Source organism: Oreochromis aureus, unplaced genomic scaffold, assembly GCF_013358895.1.
Source record: "Oreochromis aureus strain Israel breed Guangdong unplaced genomic scaffold, ZZ_aureus HiC_scaffold_243, whole genome shotgun sequence".
Lineage (NCBI taxonomy): Eukaryota > Metazoa > Chordata > Actinopteri > Cichliformes > Cichlidae > Oreochromis > Oreochromis aureus.
The window spans coordinates 53,311-70,166 of NW_024108811.1; the positions used below are offsets into that span (position 1 = coordinate 53,311).

A 16,856-nucleotide genomic window follows, 5' to 3' on the forward strand; every position below is an offset into this window, starting at 1 on the left:
AGTTATTCTCTCAGATTAGTTTCATATTTTCTGCATCAGATTTGAGTGAGATCCTGGAATGAAGACAGAAGAAAAGACTTTGTTCAACGTTTGATTTATAGTCAAACCTTCCAGTTTATTCACACAATAAAACATCAACACAATATATGAATTCATTCATTAAAATCACAGTTTTTCCTCATTTGTTTGATGATTTTGACAAAAACAAACACAAACACACACACATGGTCTGCCATACTCATAAAGAGAAATGTCGACATTTTTCAATACAAATATTCCAGAAACTTTTAGAGCACAGAGAAGTTTATATTTCATGTGGAGAAATATTTTAGTAAATCAAAATGATGATGAGCAGTGATAGCCTCCATAAACAGTCACAGGAAAGATCTCCTTTAAAAACTCAGAAACATCAAGAGAACAACTAGAAGATGTGGAGGTACCACCCATAATGTTTGACTGACAGCTGATCTCTGTGCAGAAATGATGGAGAGAAAATAAAATGAAACTAAAATACAGATTTAAACCCACAATATGAAAGACTTCAGTCTATTTCACTTTAATCAACTCAGCAGTGTCTTCAATTCGCCAAAGCCAAAGTCCAGCATAGAGCGGCTGAGTGAATGTGGTCTGGACTCTGTGGAGGAGAGTCATGGTTTCAGAGACGCTGTAGAAGGACAAAATACCTGCTCTGTGATCCAGGTACACTCCTACTCTGGAGGAATGAGGACCTGAGACACGAGTTTGGATGTTGTTGTACCAAAATGTATAACTGTTGTTGTTACACTCTAATGACCAAGATTTGTCATTACGTCCAAATTTAGATTCACTCCCTGCTCTGCTGATATTCTTGTATGCGACTGCTACATAAACTTCTTCCCCGCTCCACTCCACCTCCCAGTAACAACGACCAGTCAGACTCTCTTTACACAGGACCTGCCACCAGTAGGTGAATCTGTCTGGATGATCAGAATAAGACTGTTGGTTTTCCATCGCTGTTGCTTTTCTGTTCCCCTCTGATAATAACAGATATGTGTTTGCTGTGTTTGGATCCAGTGTGATTTCACATGAATATTTTAAGAATCCAGCTCTGGTCTTTGGCTCTGGTGGATCTGACAGTAAAACATCCACTTCAGTGACTGTCAGTGAGATGTTTGTCCATTCCTCTCTCAGAATGTCCTGTAGTTTATCTCTGACCTCTGACACAGCTGCTGTCACATCCTCAAAGTAGCTCAGAGGACGGATATTGATGCTGGATGAGTCTGTAGACTCACTGAGTGCTGACAGTGAGGGGTAGTTGTGTAGAAACTGGATGTGATCCTCTGTGTGTGAGAGCTGCTTCAGCTCAGCATCTTTCCTCTTTATGATCTTTTTATGAAGACACAGAGGCAGAGTTATTATTCATCACTTTAAAGATGATATTCGTTATATGTTCTTCACTCGTTGTCTAGTAAAGTCCAGAGAGATCGATCTCTCTCTCTCTCTCTCTCTCTCTCTCTCCCTAGCACAAGATTTAATTAGGCGCCACTAATGTTATCACGACCCTGGCTCTTGTTCACATTAACTGTATGAAAGGCCTTTTGGACATCGCTGAGTTCGGTGATGAAGTGTTGAGTATCTTTCAGTTTCTGTTTCAGTTCAGAAGAACTAAAACGAGCATAAAGCAAATTCAAATCTCTGTCTGGCTTAAAACCGTCTACAATGATCTGACTGCTGCTCTGGGGATTTTGAAACCCTGATATGGTTTTCATACAAGTCCAGGCAGACCCAAAATTTTTTGCAGCAAATTTGCTTTCAAGAAGCTTTTTGTAGATCTGTTTTGCTTTCAAGAGCTCGATTTTCAAGTCTTTGGTGACTGCCTGAAAGTCAGTAACAGCCCCTCTTTAAAAGCCTGTCTCTTTTCCTTAAACAGGATTTGATGCATTTGGTGACCCATGGCTTATTGTTAGGGTACACTTTAGCACGCTTAGGGGTATAATCATGTCTTTACAAAACTGCATATGAGCTAACATCCACCAAAGCATCAAGACTGAATAAAAACTTCCCAATCTGTAAATTTAAAACATTCCTGCAAGGTAAGCACAGATTCTTCTGACCACATGATTGATTGATGATAACATAATTTAAGGAGTTGGCCGTCCGACTGCGGTCTGGAGTGTGGGGCCTCCCTGCTGCTGCGGAGTCGGGCGGTCTGCCTCCCCACCGCAGGGAAAAGGGTAACACCACCTGGGTCTGGGTGCAGTTCCCTCCAGGGGCAAGGGTACCTAGACCCGGTTCGTAAAGAGTACGCTTGGGGAGTGTGATCGTGTGTACAGCGTCTCTTTATGTTTGTCTCCACGTTGGTTGAGTGTGGAGTAAGTGCATATGAGAGCATGAGGGTGGGAATGGATGTTTGTATCTGTGTGTGCCTGTATGTCTGTGTCTATATGTCAGGTTGGGTATCAGACGTCACCCTCTGGGGACATCTCAGGCCCTCCAAGGTTTGAGGCCTATCTCCCCACCACCACTTCCCCTGCCAGTGGCGGACTCCCTCAGACATCGGTGCGTTGGTGGTTCTTTGTGTCTGGGGATGGGCGTCCAGGTACACACCGGCTCACTCCTTGGCGGCCGCTTATCTGGGCCTGGAGCCTGGGGCTCGCTCGGGCCACTTCGGAGGTGGGGTGCCCCCGGCCTCTCGGCCTGCGGCTCGGTCACTCAGGCACAGCTGGCTGCCGGCGGAGCTCACGGGCGCGTCACTGCAACCCCCTGGCTTCTGCTCGCGGCTGCTGAGTGAGCCCTCATCTGGGACTCTCCTCAGCTCTTTCTGGGACAGTGGCGCGGCTGCCCCTCTGTTGGTCTTCCTTGGTCTCTTGTGTTCTGAGGGCTTCTGGATGTCTGGAGTTTTGATCTCCTGCATACCTGCTTCATGTCCTGGTGGACGGGGCTGTGGCTCCCCACACCCTCTAGCAGATCATTACATGAAGGAACCTTTTAAAAAAACAAGTGCGTCCATGCTCACAGGTGTACACACGGGTGATCACACCCACAAACTACACCCTTTTTGGCTCCTACCTCAAAGCACACTGTGTGCTGTCGATCTTACGTGCTGCACAATAATGTTTAATATTTAGTATTTACTGTCATATTCCCATATATCATTGTGATGTTGTTTATTCTATTACTCTTGTTTTCTTCTGCTTGTTTTCTTTTTTCTTTCTCAACAGGTGATCCAGGTGATCGATATATGCATTTTTTTTTTTTTTTTTTCTGCCCATTCTGTTGGTTTTTGGTTTTTGCCCTTCTCCCCGTCCCTCTTCTCAGCTGTTTCTCTTTCCTCTTTCTTTCTCCCCTTCTTTCCCCAGTCAAGTCTGTCCGTGTATTTAGCAAGTGAAAATAAAATAAACAATAAAGGTGAATCAAATGGACCATTACGGCAAGGCTGGGATGGTCAATTTGGTAAAGTAAATCCGTTGGGCATCTTTCTTTGCCTTTAGACAATAATTCTGATGGCAAAAGAGCCAAACGGGACAGGCAAAAAGAAGAAGAAGAAAAAAAAAAAAAAGATGATAACATAATTTTTTCACCGCCCAAAAATTCATGTTAAAAGCAACATATCAGCCCGATATCACACAGAACTGTCACATGACATCAAACACAAGCTGTCAGCTCTGCAGAGTGGGCAATCATAATGAAGCAGTTCATTATAAGCTGCAGACTCAAGCTGCTCTTCATATATTTGTCCACCAGATGTCACCAAAGAGGACTGTGATGAAAGCTTCGAGTAATGAACCGTTTTTCATTACAAGCTTGGCCAACTGACTACAATCTACAATAAACTAATATGGCTTTTCAATCCTCTCTTCAATCACTTGGTACCACCAGGAACCTTTAAATGGGCACTCAAGCCTGATTTGTCGTGCACATCAGAGAAACCACAGGTAAGACAATCTTATCCAAAAGGTCAGTGTAACAGTATTGTTTTCCACCAGCTTAACCAAACTTCCCACACTAACTGAAATTTCTTTTCTCAGGCAAACATTAAACAGCAGCAGCTGGAAAACTGGAAAACCTAAAGACAAATAATCAATAAAACATAACAAACTTTTGTATGAGTGAGTATTGATAAACTGAGCATAATTAAACCTCAGTGAAACCACATATAAGTTCTGGTAACTGGCACATATTTATGTTTAATATGTTGTTTTATATTTTGATCAGTTTCAGGTGTTTAAAGCGACTGTGTTAACCATCAGTAAAACCACATATAAATCACACTTCTGTGTTTAACAATTACAACACTTGATGCTGTTTTTCTGATTCAGGATTATGTGTGTGATGAGTTGGCCACACAGTTCTTATCTTTCTGCTTCAGACACAAAAAACTGCCGAGGTTGAAGCTGGCTTCAGTCTCTTTCTACCCCAGGTCTCACCACATTTCCAAAATGTAAACTCTGAGTCTCATAAGAAATGTGGTTCAAAAGATGTGCTGATCTATGAATGCATCCTTACTGAAAGCTAAAGATGTCCAGCAGACAAAAACAGCAGCTGAATGAACAGTTATCATGAGCGAGTGTACAAACACTATCACAGGAAATAACAGAAATAAACTGTAGTTTCCATTTATACCTGTAGTGTTTTTTCAGCATCTTCCAATATGTCAAAATATGATTTCATTGTATCTTAAACAAATACAAACTTCTTTCTTTTCCCAGAATTTAGACAAATGAACAAAAAATAAATGATTATTTATTTAGTTATTAAAATAGGAAAAATCAGTTTAAATTATTAGAGTACCATTAAAACAAGAAATTAGCACAGAAATGCCAAAAAGACAAAAAAAACAGAACAATAAAGTGTCATTAAAAATGATTCAAAAACAGTTGTAGGAGCAGTTTTATGAACCATGTTCTGTTAATACAGGGAGTGCAGAATTATTAGGCAAATGAGTATTTTGTCCACATCATCCTCTTCATGCATGTTGTCTTACTCCAAGCTGTATAGGCTTGAAAGCCTACTACCAATTAAGCATATTAGGTGATGTGCATCTCTGTAATGAGAGGGGTGTGGTCTAATGACATCAACACCCTATATCAGGTGTGCATAATTATTAGGCAACTTCCTTTCCTTTGGCAAAATGGGTCAAAAGAAGGACTTGACAGGCTCAGAAAAGTCAAAAATAGTGAGATATCTTGCAGAGGGATTCAGCAGTCTCAAAATTGCAAAGCTTCTGAAGCGTGATCATCGAACAATCAAGCGTTTCATTCAAAATAGTCAACAGGGTCGCAAGAAGCGTGTGGAAAAACCAAGGCGCAAAATAACTGCCCATGAACTGAGAAAAGTCAAGCGTGCAGCTGCCAAGATGCCACTTGCCACCAGTTTGGCCATATTTCAGAGCTGCAACATCACTGGAGTGCCCAAAAGCACAAGGTGTGCAATACTCAGAGACATGGCCAAGGTAAGAAAGGCTGAAAGAGCGACCACCACTGAACAAGACACACAAGCTGAAACGTCAAGACTGATTTTTCTAAGGTTTTATGGACTGATGAAATGAGAGTGAGTCTTGATGGGCCAGATGGATGGGCCCGTGGCTGGATTGGTAAAGGGCAGAGAGCTCCAGTCCCACTCAGACGCCAGCAAGGTGGAGGTGGAGTACTGGTTTGGGCTGGTATCATCAAAGATGAGCTTGTGGGGCCTTTTCGGGTTGAGGATGCACAACAGGTGTATCTAACAAAAATGTGGCCAGTGAGTGTACATGGTACTTTTTAAATGGACAAAATGAACTGCACTGGCAGCTGCCCAGTGCCACTATGAATTAGTTAAATAATCACTACCATGGATAGTTTGGTGCATGATGTAATTAAATAAATATTACAAAAAAAGATTCTTATAGCCCTCACTTACCTTGATAATGTTTTCAATCTCTAAGTCCTGTTTGTCTTTCTCTTTTTCTGTCTTCTCCGTCTCATGGATAGTCAAGTCATCAGATTGGCTGCCCCTGCTGCTGCAGCTGCTGCGGGCGCTCCCGCTGCGTTCCCGCTGACTGTTTTCCGCTGGATCCGTCTCTTCAGTTTGAGTTCATGGTGAAGGAAGACTTTCCCTCACTCTGAAGACGGAGGGCAGTTTGAATGGCTGAATACCAGATGTAAAATCTTGGGTGTACTTTCCATTTAACTTTCCGAGTCAGACTGAATAGGATGGGTTTTCTTAAAAAAATGAGGACTGGTGTAGCTTTACAGAGTAATTGAATGCATGTTTCAGAAAATATGTTAATCCCTTTTGGATAAAGTGGCTGACTGACCTCCACCTGCCGGAGCACCTCTCTGAGGGGTTCAGTAGCCGATGCCATCAGCTCAGTATGGAACGCACCACTGACTGGGAGAGTTTTGGTCCGCATGAACTTTAGGCGCCGAGAGTTTTCCTGGAGGAAATCCAGAGCCTGAGAAGTCAAAGAAGACAGCAGAAATGACAAGAGCAGCTCTAACAACTTTTTTGATGGTTGAGAGAAGACAGAAAAGAGAACACAATAGATTCACGGTATATTAAAGCAGCAAGAATATATGAATGCATTACCTGCTGGTGCCCTGCAATAACCCTGCCATCTGAAACAGGTAGTTGGCCACAGAGCACACAGGATTCTCCATCCCCAGACTCTTGTAGTGCTCTTTTGCCTGCAGACAGGCATAATTATACTGATCCTGAGGTCTACCAATGACTGACAGCATCCCACTGGGAACCAGTTCTGAGGCCTTCTGCATAGTCTCCGCTCGCACCAGGCTGAGATGCAGGTGAAGGAAAAGGAGGCTGAACAACAGAAGAAGAGGATCAGGAGCTGGAGCTGACACAGCAGCAGCTGGAAGTTGCCCTTAATATGGAGATCCAGGCTCGGCTGGAGGAGGAGAGGGCCAGACTGGAGCTTGAGCGGTAAAATGGATTTCTAACTCTTATTATGGCCCTTTATTATTTTATTTGTGATGGAGATCTGATATATCCATGAGAAGTATTAACATTTTCAGTTGCTTCTTCTCTTTTCCCTCCTTCAGGTTGCTGCAGGCTGAAGATGAAAAGAGGAAACATTTCAGCTCCTCCAGGGCAGCAGCAACGCACAATGCAAAACCTCAGCCCCATACAGGAGCTGTCAGATGGCAGTCCCGATGAGGACACCCCCTCAGCCCTCAACTCTGCCTCTCAGGAGCTCCAGGATCTGCAGGCATCTCGCCAAAGAAGCCACCAGCGTCTGGAGGTGAACAAGTTTGTTTTGACTGGCTTTGTGAGCAGCATCTTATTTAGTGCTCTTCTAAAACAACACTGATGAGGATGCCTGCATGATTTTTGTTTCCAGGAGGTTCAGGAGAGGCTGAGGAATGCCAGTCAACATGTACGGCACTGGAACATCCAGCTGAACCGACTGATGACCCCCATTACTCCTGCAGGTGCCGTATTCACTTTGCCTCTTTGCAGCACAGACTTCTGGAACAGAGTGTTAGTATAGTTAATAACAGTGTAGACCATATAATCTGTCAGATAATTGCATTAAAATGCTACAAAAGGCACCTACCCCCAAACATGTCAAGAGATTCATTCAGTGACTTGAATGAAAGAATCTGACTCACCTCACGTTAATTAAAATTAAAACTAAATCTTATTATGATTTAAACACGGAAATCTTAAAACGAAAAATAACCGCATGCACAGTTGTTACAGGCTGCAAACATGTTTTATACTGCTTTGAAGTCTGGGACAGCATCATAAGAGACATAACTGATCTCACCGTAGTCCCATGAAGACTCAAGATGAGTGTTTTCACGACTGCCATCTTGGTGTTTTGAAATCAGGCATGATGAATGAAGGGAAGAACTGTCTGTTAAGGTTCTCAGTCGTTCAGGTCATCGTAGTCTAAGGAGCTTGGAAAGAAAAGCATCTGGACTTCTTTAAGTTTCTTGAAGAGCGTTTCACCTCTCATTCAAGAAGCTTCTTCAGTTCTCTTAAGAAATTCTGAACTGAAGAAGCTTCTCAGATGAGAGGTGAAACATCTTCAAGAAACTTAAAGAAGTCCAGATGCTTTTCTTTCCAAGCTCCTTAGACTGTAGTTAAACTTCACACACTGGACTTGTCAGTCACACATCCTTCGCCAGTAGGCATTCCCAGAATGATCTTTCCCCTTCTGACGCTTAGAATGACCAAATATGTGCAAAATGGACAATTCAACATGCCACCATGTCAGTCTTTTATTAAATATGACATGAAACAAATGACTGAGCCATTAAATTTGTCACAAAGGTGTTCACCTAATTCCAGGCAAATGGAATAGACTTCTATGGGACCATAAGTCTTTTTGCACTTTGACATTTGTTTTACTTTTCAGATCTGTAACCTATAACTTTTATACTGTATGTGTTTTGATCATAGAGTCTACGGGACTTACTTACTTTTAGCACGTTTAGCAGTTGATGTTGGCTTCTTTTTCAGTACTGGAGCTTCCTGCTCATTGAAGACTTTTCTAAAAGGAAATGCTTAATCCAAAATGGCGTTTTAAGGGCTTGGATTAATGTCAATTTCAGCAAATATTCTCAACTCTAACTCTAACTCAAATTTTAAGAGAGAGCTTCACTGCTAAGCTCTCATCTGTGTGGGTGTCACGGTTCGCTTGAGGACCCACACGCAGGACTCGGAGGCACAGTCAGTATTTATTACAGTTCCACCAGGTGTATATACAAACAGTGCAGGGGATAGTGCTATATACAAAGCGGTGACAGGAAAAAGGCTCGGGAAATCCAGGTAGGGGAAAGACACTTGCTCCTCTTCTGACTCTCTCTCCAAACACTCACACAAAAGGGAATCCGCTCGGGGAATGCAGAGTCGGGTCCAGGGGATCTATGTACAGAAAGAAACACACGTTAGAGGTTTTGCACAGGGAAGCAAAAGAGAACTTGCTCAGAGCACTGACGCGAGTCACACACAACGATCCAGCGATGAGTAGAAGCCACTCCCTGGCTTAAATGCTGGCTGCACTGATGAGGCCCAGGTGTTTCCTCTTCAGAGGGGCGTGGGCCGAGGGCGTGAACCCACCATGAGTAGAGAGAGAGAGAGAGAGAGAGGGAGAGAGAGAGAGAGACAACACTACTAGTCAGCGGCCTGCTGATCCCCTGGCCGTGACAGTGGGGTTCAAATCCCTTATTCAGATTAAGATTGTATGTGACATTACATTGGCAAAAATTAAATTTACTTGAAGAATGTGAGTATTGGAGTAAGTACTTGAGTAATTTTTGAATAACTTTAATTTTGTAATGTGCATATTTTATGAATAATGATGTTTCAATACTTTAATCTACTGAATAAGTAAGAATTAGACTTAATAATCTTTTTACTTTAAAAAGGGAAATTGTGTACAATCTTTTATTCTCCAAAATGCACATAATAAAAATGTTTTGGGAATGTATATGCTTTTTAAAACCAATTGCTTCTTACCTGATGCATGCTATAACTTTCAGCAAAACTGAACTAAAATTTGTTAACAAGCTTACCAAATAAGAAATGTTTTGTGAATTTTCTTTGCAGAGCGACTGGAAAGCCGGCTGTTATCAAAGCCCACATGCCCTAAAAAGGAGGGCGCGCTGGCCAGTAATGAGTTCATCACTAAGTTTAAGATAAGAGTTGATCAGAATAGAGGCGATGATGAAAGTCTGGAGCATCAGTTGGAGGCTGCCAACCTGTCTGATGAATCGTTCGAGGCCCAGACAGAAGTCAACGGACAAATATGATCACAGACATTTAAAAACGCGAGTTGAGAGTTAAGGGGGAAAAATATTGTAATAAGTATATATTTGAATTGCACACTAAGATATAAAGTGATGGCAGCGAGCACAGTGTTGCAGGATTTAATTAAAAACACATCTGACTAAGACCAACTGAAATTTAGAGTTGTGTATAATAAAGTTTATTCATGATTAATAAAACAAATCTGTAATATTTTTCTTTCTCTTTTGTCCATTTGAATCTCGCTACAGCTTAAATAAAAGAAAAGAATGTGTTTTGAATAAATTAAACTCTATTCTCTCTTTTTTTCTTTTTTTTTTCTTGGTGGGTTTTCATTTGCAATCAAAGGCAACATTATACAATTATACAGTATAGTAAGAAATATCCTTTAACTTAATTTAGTATTTGTTTTTAATTTTTGTTTTTATTGTTTCCCCTTCAGTTTTGTGCTTATAACATGTTCTAATCTGACATATTATGCAGTAAATTATTTTTGCAATAACTTAACAGGCCATTGTGGGAGCCAACATTCACTTATCAAGGACATATTTGTATATTCTGTGGGCTGCTTTATGGTTGTGTCATTTAGAAACATAAGCCACAACAGACTTCCACCGGAGAGTACTTAAAATGTATTTTATATGTAAAGATATTTTAATTAACTACTATATTAAGAGCGAACCTATTGTTACATGGATTAATTGTACAAACTGTAGAGAAATAAGTTTAAGCGTGCAACTTTTTATTCATTTTAACTGTATTAATGTTTTTATGTTGATACAGCCGCCTCATATCTGTTTCCTCAGTGTTTTTTAAACCATGTACTCCATCTATGAGTAAGAACATGAATAAATTCCTTTCCAAATTTGTAGTTCTTTTTTCCAGCTGTTTTTAGTATATATGTAACATTTCTTTACACACAAATGCAGGTATTCTTTTGCACCAAGACGTTAAAGAAATGCTAAGAAAAAATGAAAATACTACATTGCAACCTGTGTGTGTGTATATATATCTGTATCTATATAGATATAGATATATGTGTATTCGTACCCTTTTTTTCATCATCTAGTTTCCTGTGCCAGATCTTCTACTGATCCACTGAGGCAGACATGTAAAAAACATGAACTAAAGCATATTTCTGTATATAAACAGGACTTTAAATCTTTATCAACAGCTACTTTAGAGGAAATTCTTCAATAAACTGCAACCAAAGGCTCAACTCAGAGGACAAAATCCAACCTGTTATAAATAGTGTGACAGCAAACTTTCTCTTGTGTAAAGTTACAAATAGGAGTAATTATCCACAGGAGCTTTTATACATAATGAAGTTATAATTCGTCCTGTAGAAATTGTACATTTAAGCTATATAGTTCCCGCTGTGATAACTCTGCTATGAATGCCTCTTATTAACTTTTATGCTTTTACAACCCACTATGAGCAAACACTCAGCAACAGTGGGAAGGAAAAACTCCCTTCTTGAAGGAAAAAACCTCTGGTAGAACCAGGAAATCTGTCTAAACTAGTTGGGGGTTAGAGCAACAGATGCAAGTCTTCAGATCATTTGCAGTGTGACTGTCTTTGTGCACACTTTAACCTGATTCAGTTTTCTTATTTGTCAAAATGCACCATGGGTAAAAAACAAAACAAAACAAAAAAACAAAACAAAATAGTAATGAAGGAGAATCCTCAGCAAAGATGAATTAAACAAGTTTTATTTTGATCAAATTTTACTTTAAGTAAAACACATCTTTATTTTAAAGTCATCAAATAAAGACAGTTTTGATGGAGCTCCTGACCCAGCCCAAGCTCTCTATGAAGACGAGGAAAAACTCCCCAGGGGGCCAGATCGATGGGAAGAAACCTCGGGAAAGCCCATTCAAAGAGAGATCCCCTTTCCTGGGATGGCTGGGGGGGTTACAGGAACTCCAAAAAAGCTAAATTTTTATTTATTTATTTTTTAAGATTGACCCATTCTATCTATTCCTGTCCAACAGAAAAAAGAAAGGAAGTTACTACAATGTATCATACTTATATGATAAGGTGTGAATTGTGTGTTTGTGTGTGTTATCTTAGCCAGGGGTGAAGCTGGAGCTCCTCCAGTGTTGGGCGCTCTCCAGGACTATAGCTAAACATGCGCCCAAGAAATTCCGGCATTCTTGAAAGAAAGAAAAGATCAAAAGATGAAGATGATAGTTCTAGTGATCCAAGGCATCAGTGAATCTGGAAGTGTGAAGTTTTCTTACCTGTGGACAGACGCTTTTTTGATGCTCAGTTTCTTTGTGAGGAACCTCGCGGTACTAAAGTATCGTGCATGAAGCGCTTCATACAACACCACTCCCATTTGCCACACCGTGGTGGGTCCACACCTGTAGCAGCTCCTAATGTACCACTCGGGAGGGATGTGAAGAGGAGTGCCTAACAAACAGACACAATTGCAATTTCTTCTAAAACAAAAGACACAAATTGTTACATCTGTGAAAAGCAGGAGCAGAATATGTTACCATAGAAGATGCGATACAGAGATCGCTGTTTAACAAAACAGCTCAGTCCAAAGTCAATGATGCGAACACGAGGCACATCTGAGCCGGTCTCAATCAGAATGTTTTGTCCCTTGATGTCCCGATGAAAGATGTGTTTATCCTCAAGTTCCTTTACAGCATCAACTAGTTGCTTCAGAATGACCTGGAAAAGATGAAAACACAATAATGAGTTCATGCTTTTCTGCCTTGATTGAATGCTGTACAGTCTAAGGTTCTTCCAGTCAACCTACCTTGGCCTTGTCCTCTGTTAAAGTTCTTCCATTTTCTGCTTTGTATTTTTGCAGGTCCACAGCGGGACAGGTCTCTCCAGCACCAGGATCAGCTCTTTGCCAAGGTCGAACCACTCCAGCAAGGACACAGGTGCAGATATTCCCACTGACCCTTCTGCTTCACCTGCAAGTTTAACCATAATGGCCACTTCCACTGAGAGCTTCTTCCCGCTTTCATCCTGAAATATTACAACAAAGTGGATGATGAGGAACGCCGCATTCAATCCAGTAATGTAAAACTGATTCAAGTGTTGGACGCTTACCGCCACTTTGCAGTAGACTTTATTTTTGGGAATGTGTTTGATGGCAACCTAGAAGACACAGAGCATTGGTGAGCATTTCCTCAGTATGACATAATGAAAGGTGGAAACACAGCAGACGTCTCAGTTTACGATATTATCCATTATCTGCGTTACTGCCTGTCTTACTACCATCATCTGAACACTTACTGGAAAACAATCTTCTATCCGGTAGCCAGCAAACACTGCTCCGCAGCCTCCTTCTCCGAGCTGGTGTTCCTCCACATATCTGGCTTGGAATTCACCTGAACAGACAAAACAACAAATCTTGTTTTATTACAGCTGTGACACAAATTACTCTCCTCTGTAGCCTAAATGTTCCTTTTGCCCTTCCCCTGAATATAAAACCCAAGCTGCTTGCTACTTACGTTTTTGGTCTGCCACTGATTTTTTGTCCTGGTCCACATTCCTTTTTTTTTCTTGGGTGACTCTCTGTTGTCTCCATGGCCTTTCTTTTGCCATTTTTGTGCACACCTGTTTGTTATTCAAGTCTGGAGATGTGGAAAACACCAAAAGCACATCAGCTCACTGGATGATAGACACAAACACTAAACACTAATATCTTAAACCTAGCAACCACACTTAATCTACCCCCTTATTCAACTAATTAGCCTACCTTTACCAGAGTCCAACAAGGAGGATGCTTGCTCCTTGTCACCGCTCATATGGTCGAGAAGTTTAGCCTTCTTTGCTTTCTTTGTTGTGCCCTCTTCATCTTGCACAACCTTGCGCTTCACTCCTTTGACCACATCTGAGCTGGTGGAAGGACCAGCCTGCTCAGCGACCCTCCTCCTTTTTATTGGGGTCTTCTTTTCAGGACTGGCCTTTCTTTTAGCAGTCCTGCTCTTACAATCTATAAACGACAACAACACAGTGGTGAAAAAGAGTCCCCGACATCAGGACTGGAAGCAGTTTGGCAAAGAATTTGAAATTGCTTTTGCTTAAATTATCACAAGTTTATTCTTGGGATAAAAAAACTGACCAGTGCGAATTGATACTAGGTTTACTAAGTCTTAGATCTTGATGACACTTGTTGGTCTGTTTTTACTGTTGAGTCCAAGAATAAACTTATTACATTATTTTACCAAAAGACCGGTAACCTTTCTTTGATTAGACATCTTGTATTAAAGCTATTTTCAATCAAACATATGATTCAATTGCTCTAAAAATGATTCACACAGTGTCAACATTTCTAGGATTTGGATTTTACCAGGATTTGATTTTATTATTTTACTTACCTTGATCTCCTGAATCTTTCTTATCGGCTGGAGTGGTAATTTTTCTTGTTTCCTTTTTCATTGTAATTTCGGAGAACTTTTAAACTCGAAAATGTAAACCGTAATGAGTTAATATTGAGTTAATATTCCTTCAAATGTGCGCCCTTCAAATGCTTGACTTTTCTAACTGAATTCTGTAAGTGAGCTTTATAAGTAAACTCTGGAAACTACGGCAACACAACATAGAATCTTGCCTTTCAGTGACTTCACTGACTGCCAGTAGTTCAAAGTAGTTTACAGAAAAACACTCTGGCAGACAAAGCCATAATATTTCATATAATTCAATCATTTCATATCAATTAAACAGTTTCTTTCATTATCTTTCATCGTTTGTATAAAGACCTCATGTATGGATGACAGTATGAAGATTTGTGGTTGACCACACACTAATAAACACAGTGTCAGCTACATTGTCATCTGATTTAAAGTATTTATTATTGTACATTTAACTGTCATGGTACTGAGTCTGTGACCCAGTGTTTTGTGTTTGTTCATTTATATTCATTGATTATTCTTATGTATGTTTTTGGTTCTCTTTATTGTTTTCTTCTTGTGTTATATTCTTAGGCTTTAGGTTTCTGTTACTTTGCCTTGCCCCTGTGTCCCACGTGTCATGTCTAGTCATTCTTCTTTCCATGTTCCCCAATTTCTCCCCAGTCAGTCATGTCTCTGTGTCAACTCTGTGTCTTTGTAAAAGTCTCTTGTTTGCTGTTTTACTTTGATAGTCTTGTGTGCTATGTTAGTGTTTTCATGTCTGTGAAGGTTCTCAGTCATCTAGGTCATCGTAGTCTAAGGAGTTTGGAAAGAAAGCGTCTGGACTTGAAGTTGCTTGAAGATGTTTCACCTTCTCGGATGAAAAGAACTTCAACTTTGCTTGAACGTCTTCAAGCAACTTAAAGAAGTCCAGACGTTTTCTTTCTAAGCTCCTTAGACTATGTTAGTGTTTTCAGTTTTCCTTCCCCATGGTCTTGTTGTTTGTGATTTCTCGCAGCTGTGCTCTCATCCTGTGTCTTATTCCCTCATTTATCCCTCTGTGTATTTAAGCCCATTGTTTTCCTCTGTTTGCTGTTGGGTTGTCTGTGTATCATCCATGACAATTAAATTAAATAGCAAATGCAACTACAATTTCAATGAGATTCATTCCTGGCATTCTACTGCGGTGGCTGAAAGTAGACACCAAGCATTATCACTGTAACTGATGTAAATATTGGACTTGGAGGATTCATCTGATAGACTGATGCAAACATTACTGTGAGAAAAATTTTGAATCTCCCAATTTTCTTTTTTTCTGAAAGAAAGAAAGTTGGTTACTGTATCACATTTGTATGGCAAGATGTGAATTCAGTATGCGTGTGTGTTTGTGTCAGAGAGGAGTTTATCTGAGCCAGGGTAAAGCAGGAGGTCCTCCAGCATTGGGCACTTCTCCAGGACTTTGTTAAAACTTGTTTTCAAGACGTCTGAAATGAAAGAAGGACAAGAGATATCGAGATGATAATTCCAGTGATCCAAGCGATCACATTGATTTTCTGCAAAATTTCTTTTTGAGAGTCATTCGGCTGGGCAGGGGTATAACACATCTGCAATGCAGCAACATCTGCTCTCTGGGCCTGTGTGAGAGTGTTATCTCAATGGCGGGAATGAGGATGTTGGAATTTGGCATCTCAGGCACCAACTCATCTCTTTCCTTAACCAGGCTCACTAGAGATTGGTTTCAGCCTCTCTCCATGCTTTAAGGAGGTTGAGTTGATAAATCTGACTGTCCCTCCTGTCTGACCATATCTCTTCATAGTCAACACCAATGTTCTCACCGTGTGACCATGAACGGTCCTTACCACTTGGCAAGTAATTTCGAGCTAGAAGAAGGAGTAAGACAAGCACTTTATGTCCCTGTTAAAATACAATTACATTTTATCAGATATCACTAAGCAGTCCTTACCTTTAAATACAGCCTGGTTTCTTTCTCTTTCTTTCTATATCTCTGAGTGAAGTTAGCTCTCATTCTTTTCTCTTCCTGTGAAATACAGCAAGTGGAGCTTTAGCTAGCAACACACTGTGACACAGTTAGTGTTTGTTGAGGTGATAGAAATGCTGCATTTGAAATTACCTGCCACAACATTTTACTCCCTTTTATGTTCACTCCTTTTTTCTGAAGTACCGCAAATTATGGGCACGTGGGGTTGTTCTGGTGTTGTGCTAAAAATCAATAAATCAAAACTACGGTACATGGTTTGCTCTTTCATCTCTACTGATTAAAACGCGACTGCCTTTCATGTGTCACTGTTTAGGCTCAAATCTCATTGTTTGAAGGCCTGCAGTGACGTGAAATATTAACTTCCCCAAATGCGTTAAACCCAAAGTAATGAGTTTGTTTTGAAAATATACGGAGTGGAAACTACAGATATTTGTTTAAAAATGTAGGGAGTAAAATTAAGTACAGCAAGGAAGTTTTTTTTTACTTTTTACTTCCTACCTGTGGAGCCAATTAAGCTAAATTTAAGAAGCACATGTCTGTGTATACTTAAAAGCTCTTATAGTTATTTTCACTTTGTAGACAAATTAAAGCACAGAAAAGAAAAACATGATACATTAGAGCATGACATACTTTGACCTGAGGTGGCGCTGCAGCGTGAAAGAGCCTGAACGTCAACCGGAAGAAGGCGAGAATAAACTCCGTATAAACAACATGGCGTCTCCTGTGAGGTGTCATGCCGAGCAGATGTCAGAGTTGAGTTCAAGCAAAGT

The 16,856-nt window shown here is 40.5% G+C and overlaps 3 protein-coding genes across 3 annotated transcripts; 1 reads left to right on the forward strand and 2 right to left on the reverse strand.

The window, feature by feature from the left end:
• Positions 1 to 315: 315 nt before the first annotated feature.
• On the reverse strand, positions 316 to 1,933 carry LOC120436833 (tripartite motif-containing protein 16-like protein). The gene is made up of 2 exons (XM_039607682.1): positions 1,930 to 1,933; positions 316 to 1,154 (listed from the first exon to the last, which is right to left on the reverse strand). The coding sequence occupies exons 1-2, from the start codon at positions 1,931 to 1,933 to the stop codon at positions 547 to 549; spliced, it is 612 nt and encodes a 203-aa protein (XP_039463616.1). The 3' UTR covers positions 316 to 546.
• Positions 1,934 to 6,844: 4,911 nt separating this feature from the next.
• On the forward strand, positions 6,845 to 9,740 carry LOC120436834 (differentially expressed in FDCP 6 homolog). The gene is made up of 4 exons (XM_039607684.1): positions 6,845 to 6,897; positions 7,027 to 7,216; positions 7,316 to 7,406; positions 9,532 to 9,740. Exons 1-4 carry the CDS (start codon positions 6,845 to 6,847, stop codon positions 9,732 to 9,734), a joined length of 537 nt encoding a protein of 178 aa, XP_039463618.1. The 3' UTR covers positions 9,735 to 9,740.
• A 2,253-nt stretch (positions 9,741 to 11,993) lies between these two features.
• On the reverse strand, positions 11,994 to 15,328 carry LOC116322459. The gene is made up of 8 exons (XM_039607685.1): positions 14,076 to 15,328; positions 13,454 to 13,690; positions 13,206 to 13,328; positions 12,988 to 13,082; positions 12,802 to 12,849; positions 12,500 to 12,717; positions 12,231 to 12,411; positions 11,994 to 12,144 (listed from the first exon to the last, which is right to left on the reverse strand). Exons 1-6 carry the CDS (start codon positions 14,134 to 14,136, stop codon positions 12,517 to 12,519), a joined length of 765 nt encoding a protein of 254 aa, XP_039463619.1. The 5' UTR covers positions 14,137 to 15,328; the 3' UTR covers positions 11,994 to 12,144; positions 12,231 to 12,411; positions 12,500 to 12,516.
• Positions 15,329 to 16,856: the final 1,528 nt, after the last annotated feature.